Source organism: Biomphalaria glabrata, chromosome 10, assembly GCF_947242115.1.
Source record: "Biomphalaria glabrata chromosome 10, xgBioGlab47.1, whole genome shotgun sequence".
In the NCBI taxonomy this organism is placed as follows: domain Eukaryota; kingdom Metazoa; phylum Mollusca; class Gastropoda; family Planorbidae; genus Biomphalaria; species Biomphalaria glabrata.
The window spans coordinates 32,274,156-32,293,841 of record NC_074720.1 but is presented as its reverse complement, the minus strand read 5'-3'; the positions used below and the strand labels follow the sequence as shown (position 1 = coordinate 32,293,841).

The 19,686-nt window shown below is 33.0% G+C and overlaps 2 protein-coding genes across 2 annotated transcripts; both read right to left on the bottom strand.

Moving 5' to 3' along the window:
- Positions 1-6,167: 6,167 nt before the first annotated feature.
- Positions 6,168-8,379, bottom strand: LOC106062469 (calcium-dependent protein kinase 1-like). The gene is made up of 4 exons (XM_056043180.1): positions 7,777-8,379; positions 6,752-6,879; positions 6,414-6,529; positions 6,168-6,184 (listed from the first exon to the last, which is right to left on the bottom strand). Exons 1-4 carry the CDS (start codon positions 8,377-8,379, stop codon positions 6,168-6,170), a joined length of 864 nt encoding a protein of 287 aa, XP_055899155.1.
- Positions 8,380-16,414: 8,035 nt separating this feature from the next.
- On the bottom strand, positions 16,415-18,365 carry LOC129928545 (serine/threonine-protein kinase PDIK1L-like). Its single transcript, XM_056043179.1, has 3 exons — positions 18,063-18,365; positions 17,237-17,361; positions 16,415-16,574 (listed from the first exon to the last, which is right to left on the bottom strand). Exons 1-3 carry the CDS (start codon positions 18,363-18,365, stop codon positions 16,415-16,417), a joined length of 588 nt encoding a protein of 195 aa, XP_055899154.1.
- Positions 18,366-19,686: the final 1,321 nt, after the last annotated feature.

The window sequence follows — 19,686 nt, the reverse complement described above, 5'->3', positions numbered from 1 at the left end:
ATTAGTGGCAATGAATCGTTTAATATAGAAAAGGGGAATAAGTCTTTCAATACGCTTTCTATGTATATTTTAAAAATAGTTTTGTTTTTTTAAACATATTGACAGTTACAAAAGTAGTTTCTGTGCTACTGTTAAAATTTGAAAACGTTACACGATCGTTTTATTACCTGCGAAATATTAAACCGTACTTTCAGCTTCAGTGCAATAGCAGACTGATCATATTTGAAACAACGCTTGGTTTTAATTGCATTCTTGCTTTTTTTACAATGCGCAATGTCTGAATAACGAACTCACACTTTTGTTATGACTGCAGAGTACATAGAGCCACTCACTCTCAGTGCCGTACAGAACTAACAGAGTCACGTTTTAAACTGAACTACAACATTACGAGATATTATTATTCGACAAAACAAAAAAACACATTTTAAATAATGCAAATTTTTATAAGCTGAAAATTGTTCAAAAACAAATTTCCTAATATAAATATGTTTAACTTTTTTAAATAACCACATGCAAATTGTAAAGTAATCACCTTTTGTTTAAAACAAAGGTAAAATAATCAAAGTTTCTAAAAGGTGCCTAATGATCCTAACCCAAACCCAGTCTGCACCAGGATATGACGCGAGACCCCCGGTTCAGAATCCAGCGCTTTACCACTCAGTTATCGCGCAACCACAATAACAATGATAATAATAATAATAATAATATTTCAATAAAAAATGACAAACAGCAAATTCTAGTTTCCAAACCGAACAAGAAAGTTGTGAGCATGTTTAACGTAGACAAGTTTGATTGTATTTCTGGTAACAGTACTGTGAATATTGTATTGAGTTTTCTTAAATGTATAAGGATAATTATACTAATTATTTTGTGTTTCCTTTTTGTGTGTCAGTTGATTTAATTATGTTATTATTGAAAGGAATATTGTAATCAATCTACTAATTCCATTTTCCGTTTGAATTAATTTTATATGTATAATTGCAAATTGTTATAATAATAATATTTCATAATAATTGCTTTTGCCTTACTAGTTAATAGTTAGGGAATCATTGTTAAGAGTTAATAGTTAAAATTTCGAAGCACTTAGGAAGACGAGCTATTTTACTAAGGTACTTATATGTTTATGACGCATGTCAGTGAAAGCCAGAGGCATCTGGAAGTCAACAGTTTAAAGATTATCATCTCTAACGCTGGAGATTGGATAGGTCACACCCTTCGCAAAGCCTGCATCCAACATAACAAGACAAGCCCTAACCTGGAGCCCCTAAGGAAAGTGGGAGAAATGACGGCCTAGAATACATGGCGCCGCGATTTGGAAGCAGATGCCAAGCAGATGGGCAAGACGTGTTAACAAAATTAGTTGAATTACAATACAATGTTTACATTATGTCGCTACACTGTCTGGTATCTTAGCCGATTCGTTGAGGTGGAAGGGGGCAATTTGCTTCTGCTGCCCTCCCTACTCTAGCCCTCTAAATGGGAGGGAGGGTCCAATTTTTATGGAGAAATCATAGTTTTTTAACTAAATTAGTTGGGTATCTATATAATATAAGCTACATATTGATGTTTTAACCCATTTGTATATTATGTTGCACACACACCCTGATCTCAAATTTTATTATTAGTAAATATAAAATGACAAAATGGTTGTACCAGGTAGGAGGGGCGATACATGCAATCACCTAAAATCTTTTAGCCAGTCGCCCCACCCCTTATTCTTTAATGCCAAATGCGATTATTAGCAGAAATTATAAAAAGGAGCGAGGATTAATCGTTTTTACGGTACCGCCCTCTCCCCTTTCCAAATGAAAAGATGACGTTTTAAAACAAAAAATTCAAATGTGGCGACAGAGTTTATGTAATTGCATACGAATTTATCTTAGTTATTTTAAGAAAAACTTTGTTTTGGAAAATTTAGAATTCATACGAAATCTTTAATTATAAGAGTAACAATGATGATTTCTGAACCCAAATATTATTTCCTAGTCATCTTTTTCCAACCTTTACTCATACTGATAATTTTCTGTTGTATAAAAAAAAATTGGCACAATAACTCACAATTGATACTTAAATCCTAAAAATGCAAAAAAATTAGAGTAGAATCGAATTGGTCCACTTCATTTCTACACCAAATTTCGAAATTTTTTGTTTAGAACTTTGAATTTTAGTTCTGTTACAAAACAAAGTTACAAACAGGCCTATTGAACAAAATGTATCATTTACAAATGAACATTTTTTTTTAAATATTATTTTTCGAATTTATTTTTATTTTTTTGCGGCGGTCCACAAAGTCTTAATCTAAATATGTTGGGTATCTTATCTTTTCAAGAACAAATCGGTTGTATTTGCAATGTGGTAAGGGCCTGTAAATTCATATTAAAATATTTTTCAAGTAAAACTTTTTTAATAGGATGAATAATGAGCTGTAGATGTTATGAGAAAGCATTTCTACAGTGAAGATTGCAAGAAAACGATACAATGCTCCCCCAGACCCCCTAGCTTTTAAGAGAAAGGCCTCAAAATGTATGGGTTTTTTTTTTCGCCGAAGGTTGAGAAACAATTCTTTTTTAACATTTTAATGTATATATATTGTTCAAAATTCTTGACTCTTAAAATTTATTTTTGAAATTTTACAATCAAAGAATTTAAATAAGTCGTGTATATTTCAGTAAAGGAAAATGATGAAACCAGTTTTCACTGGCTTGCCTAAAGAAAAAAATATAGAGTTGAAACTAGGTGCTGAAACAAATGTGATACATACATATATTAAACATAAATGAACAGCAGCACCAGGGACCAAGATTTTAAGAGAGAAAGTAGTAAATGCTACGAAAATAAGGGGCTGCGCCGACAGAGGCTCGAACCAGTGACCCAGGAAACGGCTACACCAACTAGCGATAACGCACTAAGCGACCTTAACCTCTAGACCATCCGAATGTCCAAATTTTATTCTTCTGGTTTAGAGTCACTTCGCCCGTATGCAAATTACCACCCTCAGTGGTCAAAGGTCACATGCCCAAGCTAGCCCCTCCCCCCACCTCCCAGCCTCCGTTCACCCACAAGCTGTGGAAAACAAATAGTCTATCTTCCACTCTTCATTAGAAATATTAATAACAAGGTCACAGTCAGTATCAATCAAGGAACATAAAAATGTCTTCATTAAAATCCCATATTAATCTCGACACCTTGCCCCCTGCTAAGGCAGCGGAATACTGCTGTGGTACCAAAGAAAGGAATTTTTTGTTTTTCAATCTTTAAGTAGGCCTACTTCTCGGAACCCGCCAGTCACATCCTGGACGAGTAATCACGGAATTTCAAATTGCTTCCATTTTCGCCAAAGCCTACCTTCGTGCTGCCAGCCTTGCCACAGCGGTTAATGGCTTCGAAAGACAGGCATCTGGCCTGTCAATAGAGACATTTTTCAAGACTGGGAATTCAAGGCAGAAGAGACGACAGATATAAAGGTAGCATCAAATGAAATTCAGGAGCAACAAATGAACTCTGCGATGGATTTACCATCGACATCCAGCTGTTCCAATTTGGAACTTGGTAACCAGGAACCTCTTAACAAATCCTGGGGACCAGCTGACATTAGTCCTTTTCCGGTGGCACATTGTGAGCGAAAGGGCGGCGCAAAGGATGTACCGCTGTTTTGACGAGCTCACCATATAAACAGACACTATGTGAGCCGTCCACTTCTAAATGTGTCCCAAATAAACACAAAGGAAATAAATCAAAAGGCAAATCATCCAACCTAGGTGATGATGACACTCTTTGTATATATTGCAATGGCCTGTTCTCGGAAGATACAGATGGAGAACAATGGGTTCAGTGTGTAGCTTGTAGTAAATGGGCCCACACTGAATGTGCTGGGGAAGATTCCAGTATTTTTGAGTGTGACTTGTGTGTGGAGGTTGATTAAATATATTTTTTTTTATTAAAATTATTTCCATTCTTTAATAAAAATGTTTTATTTTATTTTGTCTTTTAAAAAATCATTTTTGTGTTGTTTATTTCTTAAAGTTTTAATGGCAGAGCTCAAGTATCCCATGTTACCCCCACAGGGTGGATACCAACTTACAAATTTAAAATTAAAATATCTTCATAAGTTTCTAATTAAAAGGCCTGATGTTTGGTAGAAATATTCTTTAATGTGTAGTTGATCATTTTTAATATTGGTAGCTAGTTGGAATATATAACTTTTTTTTTTAAATTTTACAAGTTAAGTATCTCATATTACCCCACTTTCCCCTACTTCTCGGAACCCGCCAGTGTTTAAGGCACTAAGCTACCATTAGTTTGATCACTGTGATAATTGAGTCAATGATATTTTTAATATTAAAAGCAGCTTTGCGCAAATTTTACATGCAAATGTAAGAGTTTATGATTGGGATATTGCTATTTCATTTTATTAACAACTTAATGTTATTCTCAGTCAAAACACGGTTTCATCAGTTGTTAAGCTTGCCATCTTGTTGCATACCAACCCAGGACTTTCAACACAGATCTTCATAGCATTGAATAAATGCTGGCCCGAGTTTGCGCCTTTGACTAAATGTCATGACATATTGCCTATTACAATAAACTTTGTGTACTTAATTTATCTTAGAATGGCTGTATAGACAACGTTTTTAATCTCCTCATCATAAGAATGAGAAGTTTTAATAATTTATATAGATATTTTAAATTACCTCTTTTTACTATATATGAATTTTAATATGTATACTCTGTGGGCACTCATAAATTCTGTAGCTATTCTCGGGCCGCAGAAAACGCTACAGTGGGCCTCATTTGGCCTGCTGTTCATATGTTGCCCACCTCTGCTTTAGTGTAATCTTAAGAGCCTAATTGTGATATATTTGAATTTAAAGACATTTACAAGTTAAATAATAAATATTGTAACTTATATTAACTTCAAAGACACCGATGTGTACAATCAAAGGAGAACAGATATGCATTGATATTGTCTTTGAGTGGAAATGAGAGAAAATTAAATCGTAGACCATATATTTTTCAGATTGTTTGTTAAAAAACATTTTGAATGTAGAGTTTAATCATTCATTTTTGTTTCACAATTTTTGTGTCCTAAATACATCACATCTATTAGAACAACAACTAATCAATAACAACATGAAAACTTTTTAAGGCACAATGAAATGAAGAAAAGATTTAAGTTTCATTTATATTTAATTCATTCATTTAACATGTAGAAGCTATCTCAGTCACAGACACATTTATAATGTAAAGATATAATATAACAGTTTTAACACATGTAAAAAATTTAACATGAAATTATTGCATCCATTTTACAACTACAGAATCACACAGAGAGAAAACAAAAGAGATGACACATGTAAAACAAACAGACAAAAAGATTTTGTGATGTATTTTGTTCCCCAAAATATAAGACACTGTTGTTGTTTTTTTTTATAAATATATTACATTTATCTATGAAATAAGAGAAAGATAATTGTATAGCCTAACATCTTCCCCCCAAAAATAGACACATTGCTTAGAATAGAAATTAGTCGCAAAATACGAGTTAAATAAAGATTAAACTTAAAAATGTAAACTCTGTTCAGTTAGAGGATTCAAGTTTTTATGACTTTGACACATCAAAGACAAATGACTCAAAAGTTAATAATTAGTTTCATTATTTCCCGTGATTCTTATTAATTTTAACCATAAGTTTAACTTGTCTTTAAGTAAAAAAAAAAGCTTCATTAAGAATTTAAAATACAATTTTAAAAAGACATAATAAACTAATGTTGATGTTCCTCATTTAAAACAATTTAAGGTCTTATATATTCGTAAGGGTGAGTGTGTGTGTGTAAAAATTGTGTATGCATGCAATGATTTAAATATTGTTGCATGTCTACAAGTCTATCTGAGCCACGAAGGGTATCAATCACTGAGATTTGCTGCACATGTGGAAGACTATGTGTGACAATGTATATATGCCAATGTATGTGTCGTAAAGTATATGTGTCTATGTTTTTGCCTGTGTGAAAGCGTGACGTATTTATGAATTTCTATCTAAGTATAAATGGTTTCTTTTGGTACAGAACATTAGATATTTATTGTGTACAAGATTTAGGAACAACTATCATGATAAAATCCTTTTTTGAACTCATAGACTTTAGCAAGAAAAACACAGAACTTGACAATTACAGCAAACCAATGTCTGTAGAGAAAAAATACAATCAAGTAGTACTTTGAGAAAAATAGAAAAGTTTATACAAGATAACAGACAGACATATAGACAGACAAACAGAGAGAAAAAATTTGGAAGAGACAAACAGAAAGATTGTTAATTTTTTTATTTTTTTTTTTACTTTTGAAATTAGTTTTACATTATATTAAAACAAATGTCCAATATATTTTGACAATAAACAAATAGACAGATTGATTACCTCTAAGCATTTCAATTCTATGTTTAAAACGTATTGAGCGGTTCAGTAAATTGATCAGACTCAGGACTGAAAATCGCTTGGTAGGATCAGCTTCCAAAAGACATGACAAAATGTCCCTGAAAATAAGATCATAAAGTTACATTTTATTATTAGAGTTCTACACATGCCAAATATTCAAATATTTTTTTTAATTTCTAATTTTCATTATTTCTTAGTCATGTTTTCTTTTACTATCCATATTTTCTTGTTTAAATGAAAAATCTTTGTTACAGTGACATTGGACATAGAAAATTGCTATTCACTAAGTATACAAAATCAATGTCGATGTTTTGACTCACCTGTCGATATCTGGTAGGAAGAATGTTCGTAAAACTATCGTAAGTAGTGGCTCCTTGGGCTTCAGGTCTATCACATCTACCATGCACAACATACACCAGTAGACTACTCCAAGTGAGTACATGTCACACTACAATAACAAAACAAAAACATTACTGCATTTATTTAATGCTGACTAAATAATTTTAATTTTAAAAATATTTCGACGATTATTTTGCACCTATATACACCATTAGTTATTCTAAGATTGTGTGTTGATAGGTTTAAACAGCTAGAAAATAAACTTGGTTCCATATTTTTTGTATTTCTATATCCGTTTTTCTTTCAAAATGTTCAATTCCCCCCCCCCTCTCTATCTACCTCTATGTGTGTGTGTATGTGTTTGTGTATGTTTTAAGGGCTATGCAAAAAAAAATGTGTTCAGATCTTATGGATTAATTGTGTCATAAACAACGCTTTGAAACAATATAGTGAAGATATTTTATATAAACTTCCAGATTGGACAATGCTCTCTTTGGTTTCAGTACCTAAACATTAGCTTATCAAAATGAGATTATCTATACATGTATAAGAAAGGTAAAGAATGCTAGTAGGTTTAATCATTCAAACTTTTTCATTTATCTACTTAGGTTTGGTTAAATGTACTTGAACTTTTTTTACATTGTAATTGCATTTCAGTAGAACTTGTTTCAGTTTTATTTCCCTTGTGTATTGAGTACAAAAATTATAATAAAATAAAATAGTTTATTAAAAAAAAAAAAACTTTTGCAGAAAGCAGGATCAGATTTCATCGAATGTCTCTAGCGTTTTTTTCGTGTTTAAATAACGTGTATAAATTTCAGGTTGGATATTTATGCCAGAGTTTAACCCTTTACAACTAGGAAAAAATGATAGAAGTAAACTATTCAGTAGGTAAGAGATTCAAGCGCCATACGTAAAAAAAAAGTTTACGAACTGTAATGGTTAAAATTTACTACTAACTCAGTACTCCTAATGACATACTTTTAAAAACTTCAAGTAGACTTACCTTAAAGCAGTCAAAGGTCTTGTTGTCCTGCTCAGGAGATATGTGCATTATTGTTCCTTTTCTCCCGGCAACTAAAGGCTCAGATGGCCAGACGTGGTCGGCTAAACCAAAATCAGCAATGACTACATTCTTTTGGTTGGTAATTAAAATGTTGTCAGATTTCAGGTCTCTGTGAGCGACTCCTCTGTCATGAAGAAACTTGATTCCACAGCAAAGCTGCACCAGACATTCATCTCTCAACTCATGCGTCATCGTTGGCAGCGCCTTGGTCAGTGTGCCCTGCTCGTAGAATGGCATGACGAAGCAGAAGTAATTCGGAAATGACGCGACGCTGTCCAGGCACATGATGAAGGGATGTTTAAGCCCTGCCAGTAGTCCAACTTCTGTCAAGAACTGACGTTCCGCCGAAATACCTTTCTGTGTCTTGTCTTTGTAACACATTTTTACTGCCCACTTTCTGTTGGGATCGAGTCTTTTGTGAACTTGTACAACTTTGGTAGGGTAACGATCCTTTATGACTTTCTCTATCTGAAAATCATAGACTTCACAGACATCTTTTTGATACTCTTCCATTTTGAAGACTTTTCCTTTACTGGTCAACATCGTGAATAGAAGCAGAGTCGAAATAAATAGAAATATATAACGAACAAGATCCGTTTTAATTAAACACAAGTTGTAAATATTGAGAGAAGAAATGATTTGAACACAAGCTGATCGTATGATGAGATTTTTAGAAGTAAAACAAGTGTCTTAAGAAGATTTTAAAAAATGAATATATCCTTTTAATTTATTTGCCAATGAAGCTCCTCCCCCTCAATAATTTGGGGCCTTTTCTTTGTCATGTGATTTGTGACAGAAAGTTGTTGGAACTGGCTTTCATTTCTTTAACCTTTTGCGCAGTAAGGAATTTCAGTGAATCTATTGTTTGAAGTGGACAGTATATGTTTACTTAAGGACATCTGACACGTTTTTATTTAGGCTGGACAAGAATGAAAGCAATAGGAGTGGCCGAACCGATAGCGCTTTGACGCTCTGTAGCTAATGAAGCAATTGTTCGGCTCCTCTTGACACCGCGATAGTCTACGCCGGTTCTCTGTCATGTTGATTTCTTTATTGTTCAAGCGAATGATTTGTTTGTGTTTACGGAGTATCAAAGTAAACTAGAAGTTTATGTATGTGTGTTTGTGAGTTAGTAAAGGGTTGGAGAGGGTAGTCTCAGAAATGTATCAATAAAATATACATAATATTTTTTTTATTAGCTTGGATTGGAAAATTTTCTGTAGTGGAGTGTGGTAGACATTGATTTCAAAAACGGCTCTAACGATTTTCCTAGAAATTTGACAGTTTATATATATTTTTAAGAAAAAAAAGCTGATTAATATTTTAATACACCCCTTTCGGCTACTCCCATGTAAACAATAATACATTTTATTTTGTATAATTTTTTATTAACACTGCTTAAATTTTTAGTCTTATGTCCTGAGTGTCTCTAAGTTGAGTGATTTTATATATGGTGTTATAAATATAAGAGTTAATATTACAGAAAGTAGGCTACTATATACATGATAGTACTATATACATGTTAGTACTATATACATTATAGTACTAAATACATGTTAGTACTATATCCATGTTAGTACTACATACATGATGGAATTTTGGTAACGGATATGTAAAGCACCTGGTTTCTGAACCAGAGTTTTGGATTCGAATCCTGGTGAAGACTGTGAATTGTAAGTTCTGGATCCTTAGTGCGCCTCTGAGTACTCCAAACTCCTGTGGGTACCTGCCATTAGTTGGGGGACACATCAACCTATGTGTCCGCAGTGGACCCCGTACTTTCATAGGACCAGCACTAATTCTAAGTGTAAAAAGTATTAAATTAAACCCTTTTAAAACATATAACAGATTTCCCGCGGTCTCCTGATTTACCAGGAGCTCCTGGAAATCTCCTGAAATTGCAAAGTATACGAAAAAATGTCCTGAAAATCTCCGGAAAGTATTTTAAATCTATTGAAAACTCTTACAAATCTCATGAAATATATTGACAAAATTGTCATTTTGGAGTGTCATTCAATATGGAAAACGCCAATCCTACACGCGATAAGTAAAAACGGCATTATGAATTACCCGTATTTGTGTAATCTGGTGAAAGAAGCTTCTTGCGCCTCAAACTAATGAAAAATTACTTGAGGTCAACAATTCTCGTAGATAGATTGAAACATTTGATAATTCTTGTTACTGAGCGTGATCTATGTAGGAAACAGAATTATTATGATATACTGTATGACTTCGCTACACGCAAGGCTCGTAATGTAATTCTTTAGGTAGTAAAGAATGAATAAAATGCAAAGACAAATTTATTTTCTAATACGAAATCTTAAATTTCACTTCTTATCCGCTTCCTTACCCAAAATTGACCCCGCGAAATCCGTTTCGCATAGTACTCCACAATGGTTAAGTCCGGGCCTGCTTGTTCTCTTTCCATGACTTCTTGATCACATTGGTCAAGTCCGGCCCTGCTATTAAATGACGGGTCAATACTACTTGTTCCACCTCCCCTATTTTTATTCGCCTCTTAAATTACGTAGAGTAACTCTAGTCCGTCCGACTTGCAAAAATAAAAGACTTATCATTCCTTTACGTTGTGTACAAACTCTTGCGCCATATATATATTTTTCTAGGGTTAATATATTAGGAAGAACTACAATAATAATTCAACTAGTAAGCTACCACGTGATTTAACCTCTGTAATCAGCAAAGTGTCCCGCTAAATACTCAGAATGTGCAAAGTGTCCCTATAAGGCAAAAGTTTGGGAAACACTGATCTAAGCCTATACGGTTATACATTGTAGCAAAAAGTGTTTTCAATTAATTTTAAATCTTATTTCACAACCTTCCCCCCTCATTTTTTTGTGTGTAAAATTACGTCTAATAGCTCTTCAATTCACTTTTTAAAACTAGAACAAACATAGAGCTGACTAATTTAAAACGATATAGTTGCAGGGGAAGGGGGAGTACACGTACATACCACGTTAGTACTTGAAAGATATCAAGCGTAGATTGACAATGACTTTAGAAAAAAAAACAACATGGTGTCGTTAGAGTGACCCATTACAAGCAAGACATCTTTTTATCTCAGCCACTCTTTGTTCTTATCTTTTTTGTGGAGTTGTGGTGGACGTCAGCCAGTGTTACATCCAAGTTTTGACAGACCCTGCATCCCACCCCAGCCCACCACTTCTATGACCACAGCAAACCGACGCGTTGAAACTGAGCAGTGGCCAACTATGTCTCCAGTCCATCCCTTCCCATTCCCCCCTCTCAATCCTAGACATTAGAATGTATATTTTTTTCTTGTCAAGTCAAATCTTCTGTTCATGTTTGACATTCTATGTATGTTTACATAAGGACTGCTGACATGTTTTCAGTTATTCTGGAATAATGCAGGAATTACTTATTAGTAGTGGCCGAACCGATAGTGCTCTGACGTAGTGCACTTAAACAATGGAATTTATTTTTTTAGTCTAATCTTATCTCTGTGTACCACCTAGAAAAAAATTATAGATTTATGATGCCCAAATTACGACCCGCGGGCAATATCCGATCCATAAAATCTACTACTAAAAACATCACAAAACCACTTCGTCCATGAAGAAGCCACATCATGGGATCGATCCCGACAGTGTCTGAACATGTATATGATCCCAAGTCACAGGAGTGTGAGTACCACAGATCACAGAGAAGTTATTTGTTATGCAATCAAGTACTCTTTCAATGCGGCCTAACGTCCATTGTGGAAGTTTCTTTGTTATAAAGGATTTAACAACTTCTGCACAATATAAAAATATCTTTAATGTACACAATTTTCTACTGCTTGGACGAAATGAAAATCTTCAGGACTAGAACAAAACAAAAAAAGGTTAAAACATGAGGCCTACTGTTATCCAATTTCTTTTATTTCTATTACTTTTTTTTTAATCTACGATATAATTAACATTATTTAGAACTATACTGTTTACTAGATAAGTAAGACTTTGCAATTTATAAGTCTGATGATGTAAAGGTCATCTGTTATTATGTCCGAGGGTGTCAAGCGGCCTGCACAACGACCAATTTCCTTTACTTACCCCAAGTAATGTTAGGTACCGATCAGATGTGGGTGGACTTAGAACTTCATATCGTAAAACAGCATCGTAAATGCATCTATTCCTATTGTGCGTTAAATATTTTTAGCGGCCCCCGAATGGGGAAAAGACGCTATTAGTTTTGTGTGAAATGTCTGTCCGTCTGTCCATCCCGTTTAGATCTCGTGAACTAGAAAAGATAGTGAAAATCCGACATCATAATATTTTAGTCCATTCAAAGTTCTGATGCAATGGCTCCTTTTTTTCTTTTCTAAAAGCCAAAAATGTAATTTTTTAAATCACTTATGCAAGCAGTTTTTTTTCATAAAAATACACCACTTTTACAACCATTCACTGTTAATAGTACCAAAAAAAGGGAGACTCTCTAGTAGGTGCAAAGACTATATACCCTATATTTTACACATTTATGCAAATGGTTTTACATTTTTAGCCAAAATTTTGTATTTTAGCATTTGTATTGCTAAGTTAAGTAAGTTCTGTCATACTAACTACTACATTTACACACAAAAAGGTTATTTAGTATGCATATAAGTTGAACATAATTTAAAACAACAATTAATAAGTAGTTTTTCATATTATCGCGTGAACTGCAGTGCAGTGTTCCATCATAACTCTAGAACACTTAAGTAAAGGATGTTTTTTTTTACGTATTTATATTCTTGAGGTTCAGAATAAGAGGTTGGCCTCTTTACAAAACAATTATATCAATTAGATATTCATTATATGACATCAGTTAGGCCAGGTTCACATTTAACTTCACATTCACTATCTTCTACCCTTTGGTCTGCTGGACCGCACCACATCTGTCAACCTTCTTTCTCCATTCTTCTCTGTCATTTGTCTTTTATTATGGAAGTTTTTGAAATCTACATATTTTTACCTGCCTGGTTGGACCACTTCGGGGCCCGATGTTGAGTTCGTTAAGGTTCTACATTATTTTTATTATTATTATTATTATAGCTTTTATATAGCGCTAATTTCATGCTTATGGCATGCTCAGAACGCTTTTGGACCAATCTCATATGTGGACCAGTGGGGGGGGGGGTGGTATATAGGAGTTGGTTTTCCTTGCTGCCTTTAGGCGTTCAGTAAACGCAACTCTGCCCGAGTCGGGTGTCGAACATCGAGCCCCTTTCTAGGTAGCCAAGCCAAGCCATGTTCAAGCGACCACGCTTCCTACATTATTGCAGAAGCTTTTTGGGGGCATTATATAAGCCAGAGAGAAGACGTGCAAGTTCAGTTTGTAGAGCTGAGTACAGTTTTGGGGAGCTCAGTATGGAAAGCTACAGTCCATTGCCATGAAATGCAGAAAAGTACATCGAATTACATAAAAAGTACTGTGAATTACAGAGAGGTAGAGAGAATTACAGAGAAGTACTGTGAATTAGAGAGAAATGCAGTGAATTACAGAGAAGTACATTGAATTACTGAGAATTACAGTAAATTAGAGAAGTACAGTGAATTACAGAAAAGTACAGAAAATTACAAAGAAGTACAGTAAATTACAAAGAAGTAAGTACTGTAAATCACAAAGAAGTATAGTGAATTACAGAGAAGTACAGTGAATTACGTTAACTGTTGATTTTTAAAAATCTCCGTATCCTGTGATATCAAGTTGTTAGTCGAACAATACAACTGTATCGCTAATACTTTCGACACAAGAACGTCTCTTCTTTTTCTAATTGTCGATAGTTTGTAGTTCATAGTTTCTGATATTCTTTCTAAAAATATTGAAACCTGCCTTTTGAACTGCATGACCAAGCCTATTCGTGGACAATTTTGAGTTTGTGTTTCCACACTAACTGTCTTTGTAACATTGTTCTGTATTGCATTTACTATGGAGTTAAATCAAGCGTAGGTATAGTAATTGACTACTGCAAGAGTTCGTGGAAAACCTAGTCAGGCCTCGCGGAACACAGTTTTGGTAACACTTTCCTAGACAATATATAAATCAATGATACGGCGCCTTCACGGAGGTCACGCTTGATACCAACAAGTGAGATTATTTATTCAGTATTCACAGATGTAGTTAAATATATTGAGTTTCGTCTCCTTAAATAATTGTACGCTTTATTTCACTCACAGCCATTATCGGATCAGATTGAAACACTATACAATTATTTATTGTAACTAACAAAACATGAATCAATTGGAAAAAAATAGTTGATTTTTTAATTTTTTTAAAATAATTATTTTGTCTTATATCTAAAAATCGAAATAACGTCTACATTCTTAGGAAACAGTTGCAATTGTGGAGTTCTTCCCCTTAGATAAGCCTCTTCTATGGAAATTTTTTATTTCGCTTGTTCTTTGTTTTACTTTATCTTTAAACATTGACTCATATAAGTTGTCATAGAAATCTCTAGATGTTCTGGACAATACTATCATTTATTTGGCTAATGTCCAGCAAAAGAATCAAAGCTACAGTTTGAAGTGGACACTATTGATAGACATTGAAAGCCCACACAGCCGACATATTTTTATTTTAACTGTTGTAGATATTTGAAATAAAGAGTCTCCGAGCCACGTAATGCATTGAATGAAGTTCTTGTTCAATGGTAGAGAACACCATTTAATGTCAACGCCGGGTCTCTAACACATGGATTATTATGTTGGTGTAGGTGTAGAACACCGTAGATGATTGTCTGTTTAAATTTTAGCGCGTCAATAAAGAACCAAAAGAAAACAAGTGTGTGTGTATGTATCTGTGTATATTTCTTTGTGTGAGGGTGAGGGATGAGAGTTATGACTGGGGAAGACTGCTCAGTTCATAACTTCAAAAAAAAAAATGATTTGAAATTAAACTTTATTATCTAAAACTTTTTATGCTTGCAATTTTCTACAGGCTTTTATTCATTTTGTTTCATTTTTAATGCTAAATTAAAAAAAAAGATTAATGTACTAAGTTTTGTGTGTGTGTGTTTGTGTGAAGTACTGTAAATCACAAAGAAGTATAGTGTGGGGGGTAATGTGGACATATTCTACTACACTGAAGTAACTTCTTATTTAAATACTTAAAAACTATGCATTAAAAAAAAACTACTTAGACAACTGATTAAATATCTGTACCAAACTATTCCTCCCAAACTATGAAATAAATAACACAATATTATTACTACTACAATTGAGAACTCATAATTGAATTTTTGTAATATTTCAGAACCTCTGGTCCATTACTATAATTGTAATAATTATTATTATGTATAATATCTTGGGTAGACGATTGAGAGCTTGTTTCTATGACAGAAAGCTAACTAGGGTGTCATGTAACCAGTACACCATCCAACTACCTATTCACCTCACCAACTTATGGCTGCTACATAATAGCAATAAAGAAAGGGAGAGTATAACCATATTGGAAACTGGAGTACAAGATTTACATTTTTAAATATGTTAGCGGGGGGTGGGGGGGGATGGGGGGGGTAGACAGTCATATCACTTTATAATTAGCTATATATTTTGTTTCTCTTTAAGAATTATTTTACATAATTTTTCATTTAATACTTTTTTAAAATGATTAATTAATGTCATATAAATGCTAATATATAAAGCTATGTCAAGCTTAAAATAAATATTTATGTTTCCTTGCACTATACATACACACACGTGTTGGTGTGCGCCAACAATAGTATACTTTACTGATATTGACGTCTTTATTACTTTTATATTTTATCTTTACTGTATCAACCTTTAGTTAATGCAGTATTAATATTAACTGAAAAAAAAGGCATTATGTATGCAAAAGTATGTGTTTTTAGTATTAGCATAAAATTAGGTTCAATTTCCGAGCTTTGTGAAAAGTTATTTTATTTTTAAAATATTCATAAATGAATTAAATGTGTTCTTTAGTTGTTTAGAATATAAGCTTTTATTTTGGTGCAAAGAATAATTTTCTTTGTAATCTGTCTAGCAATAATTTGTCAATGAATCATATGTTTTAATACAGTGTTACGTACATTTGTGTTATACTTACAAATATGATTAAATACTATTGTTAAAAGTTTTTTCTAAACTTTATTGTTATGTTATTAATAGATGTTTATCCAATTTAAAAAAAAAAAACTTTCAAAGTAAAAAAAAGTATTTTAAAGAACAATAACAACAATAACAAAACGAAAGAAAACAAAGAAATTATAAAAATTTTAAGACGAAAACTTTATTAGAATAATTGATCATCTGTAGCACAGGAATTTTATTATATACAAATTACAATTAAGTTTCAAGTCCTGGCTATGACGTCACAGATTACTTCAAGCAAAGAGAACAGTCTTTCGTTTGGACAACAGGAACTGACCTTGACATTTAAATAAAGCGTTGTTCTGCAGAAGACAAAGAAAAAAATTTGCGTTTAAACTTAGAATGGAAAAAAAAATTAAAAAGAAGCAAGTTATTGACATTTTAAACAGGTATCCAAAGAGAATTTTAAGGTTTGAAAAATAATTTGTTAGGTTAATAAAATTTTTAAAAGCTGCTGACAGACACTGGACAGACTAAACATTGATGACAGACTGATAGAATATTTTTCCATTACCTCTAAGACTGGCTATTCTGTCTGTAAAACGATATTCAGGCTGCTCCAGTACGCATAGGAGATTGTAACAGGTTAACCTGTCGACAGGGCTAGGGTCCAAAAGATTGGTCAAAACCAGCCTGAAAAAAGAAAGCAAGAAATTAAAAAATTGAAAAAAGAGGATATAATAAATATCACAAATAAATAATAAATATCAGTTTTAAAAAAAAATGAAACATATTTTATCCCATCTTTTTTGTTCCCACCTCTTTCAACGGTGAAAAACTAATTAAAAAGTTTATAATATTCAAATAATAGACCTGTGGATCTAGACTTAGAAGACGATGCGGAAATAAGTTCTTGAAAATAAATTGAAAGAATAGGGTCTATATGCGGGACCACTCGAAAGCGTAAACTATTTTTAAGAAAAGTTTATTTTCTTGTCCTCTTGCCAAATTTAAATTTATTTATTTACTTTAAACATTCATAACATTCAAATGTATCCCAGATTTTCCAAATAGCAAGTATTTTTTTACCAACGACATATATCCATCGTCAAATTTCTAGGAAAATCATTACAACCGTTTTTTTTTAACCGTGTCCACCCAGATTGTTCCCACTCATTCAGAATATTTGGCTTCAATGGAAGTATTGTAAAAAGCTAAACATTCAAAGTAAAACAAAATTGACAATTTTTAACTTTTGAATCTCAACTGACACATGAACATCTCTAAAGATGATTTTTATGTTTACTTATTAATAAAAGTCATAACCAAATATTAAATATGAATGTTTGACTTACCAGTCTATACTAGTATCACACAAAGTATTGATTGATTCCTTCATTTGTTCGGTACTCTTTAAATCAAAGACATCCACTTTGAAAACCATACACCAGTAGACTACTCCTAGTGCGTACATATCACACTGTAAAGAAAACAATACAGAGAGTATGAAATCATTGCCTTGTCTTTTTGATGGTATATCAAAGCAACATATGTATAAAGTGAACCAGATCTTGATCAAGATATTATACAGGTTAAGAAATTTCAAATCAAGATAAAACATGTAAAATTTATTATATGCATAGTGTTTTTTTTAATAATTACATTTTTATGCATAACCGAAAAGGCGTAGCTTAGTTCAAAAAAAATTACAGTCCAAAACAAGACATACTTGATCAAATTAAATAAATAAATAATCTACTATATTAAATATTTATAACTGAAATAATAAATAAAATTAATAGAATTAGAAAGATAGATATATAGATATATAGATATATAGATAGATAGATAGATAGATAGATAGATAGATAGATAGATAGATAGATAGATAGATAGATAGATAGATAGATAGATAGATAGATAGATAGATAGATAGATAGATAGATAGATAGATAGATAGATAGATAGATAGATAGATAGATAGATAGATAGATAGATAGATAGATAGATAGCAATATCTGAAGTTCAAAAGCTCTGATGAAAACCAATTTTACTTATTACAGCTCATAGATTTAAAGTAATTAACTTGTGTTTTAAATAGTTTCGTTTGAAACCGAATGTTTAATTGATTCAAGTACTTAAGTCTTAAGGAACATTAAGAAAATATAACATTTCACTTACTTTAAAAGCGTTAAATTCTTTCTGGATAAACTGTTCTGGGGAAATGTACATATGGGTTCCTTTTATTGTGCTCACTGGCGTATCAATAGTGGTCAAGATTTCAGACAAACCGAAATCAGCAATGACCACTCTCTTTTCTTTTGCTGTGATCAAAACGTTGTCCGTTTTCACGTCTCTGTGAGCGATTTTATGTCTATGGAGAAATTTAAGTCCTGCACACAGCTGCACAAGGTATTCATCACTCTTTTCCTGATTCATGGTCGGCAGTGCCTCGGTCAGAGTTCCTGTTTCGTACAATGGCATCACGTATGCGAAGTAACCAGGAAAGATACCCATGGTATCCATGCCCATAACATAAGGATGGTGGACCTATGTGAGTACTGAAATTTCTGCCATGAATTGCCTTGTGGTTATTTGGTCAACATCAGTATTGTCTTTGAAATAAGCTTTAATGACTTTCTTGACGTTGTGGTCTTGTTTGGATCTGACTTGAAAAACTTTGATCAGGTGATTGTCTTGAAGTAGTTTGTCCACCTCGAAGCCATACACATGGCAGGCATCGTCTTGGTAGCTTAGAAGTCCGTCTTTCTTTTTCTTCGAGTGATACATTGTAGAATAGATCAGAATTGAGTTATCAGACAATAAATGATGATGTAGATCCCAACAGTACGAAACTAAATCCAAGAAATAGAACACAAACAATGTAGAACCACAACACTTAAAGTTCGCAAAGAGAGATCACTATTTTGATTAAGACAATGTACTGTAACTTGAACTGTAAAAGTTGATATAGTCAGCCGATGGCTGTAAGCCCCTCCTACATACCTGTGGGTGTTTTAGTAAAATGTTTTGTGATTGGTCGAATTTATGAAAGCTACAGGTTAGCCACTCCTTCCTAATTGTCTTTGAAGTTTTTGACCAGTGTATGACACTCGGAGACGCCATTGTTCGGGGGTACATACGTCAGCAGACGACCAAGGTTTGGACAGCTGTAAGAATTTTTTGCTACGCAAGGATGACCATAATGGCGATTGAAGTGCTGAGTGTCTCTGATAAGAATGTCAACAATCTTTTGTTTTCTCTATCCGCGTTAGTCAACCGCCGTCGCAGTGGACAACGTCACGGTCAGCTGAAGAAAGAGCAGGGGATTGTGGGGAACAAAGCTGAATGAAGTAGATGTTTGTGTAGGCATTATGAGAGTGTGTCAATAGTGTATCACTGCCCTTCCCTCTCTATTTAAAATAACTATTTCAAAGAATAGATAAATGGAAATAGATAGTTACAATGGAGATTTCACGTTTTATTCCAACATTTTAAAAGAATATATAACTTATAAAATTGGATATTTGCTATTGAGCTAGGATTTGTCCCGATATGCGAATTTTGTTAGTTTTTGATCACTTACAACTAGTTATATTTTCCAAATGACAGACTCTGACAAATTATTTAAATATTTACTAATAATAAATAAAAAGTGGGAACGGACATTCTAAAGATTAAATTAGTTGAACTAATATTCTAAAAAAATATGTCTATACAATTCATGTGTAAATGTATAACGATGCAGAAGTATTTGATGTATTTAAATAAATAGAAGTTTGATTAAAATTTGTTCCTAATATAA

Excerpts from the sequence above, each read along its gene's own strand:
- LOC106062469 (XM_056043180.1), bottom strand. The coding sequence starts at position 8,379 with ATGTTGACCAGTAAAGGAAAAGTCTTCAAAATGGAAGAGTATCAAAAA. Across the intron at positions 6,880-7,776 it reads AGACCTTTGACTGCTTTAAG|TGTGACATGTACTCACTTGG; the intron begins GTAAGTCTACTT and ends TTGTTATTGTAG. Across the intron at positions 6,530-6,751 it reads TTCCTACCAGATATCGACAG|GGACATTTTGTCATGTCTTT; the intron begins GTGAGTCAAAAC and ends TCTTATTTTCAG.
- LOC129928545 (XM_056043179.1), bottom strand. The coding sequence starts at position 18,365 with ATGCCATTGTACGAAACAGGAACTCTGACCGAGGCACTGCCGACCATG. Across the intron at positions 17,362-18,062 it reads AAGAATTTAACGCTTTTAAA|TGTGATATGTACGCACTAGG; the intron begins GTAAGTGAAATG and ends TTTTCTTTACAG. Across the intron at positions 16,575-17,236 it reads TGTGATACTAGTATAGACTG|GCTGGTTTTGACCAATCTTT; the intron begins GTAAGTCAAACA and ends TTCTTTTTTCAG.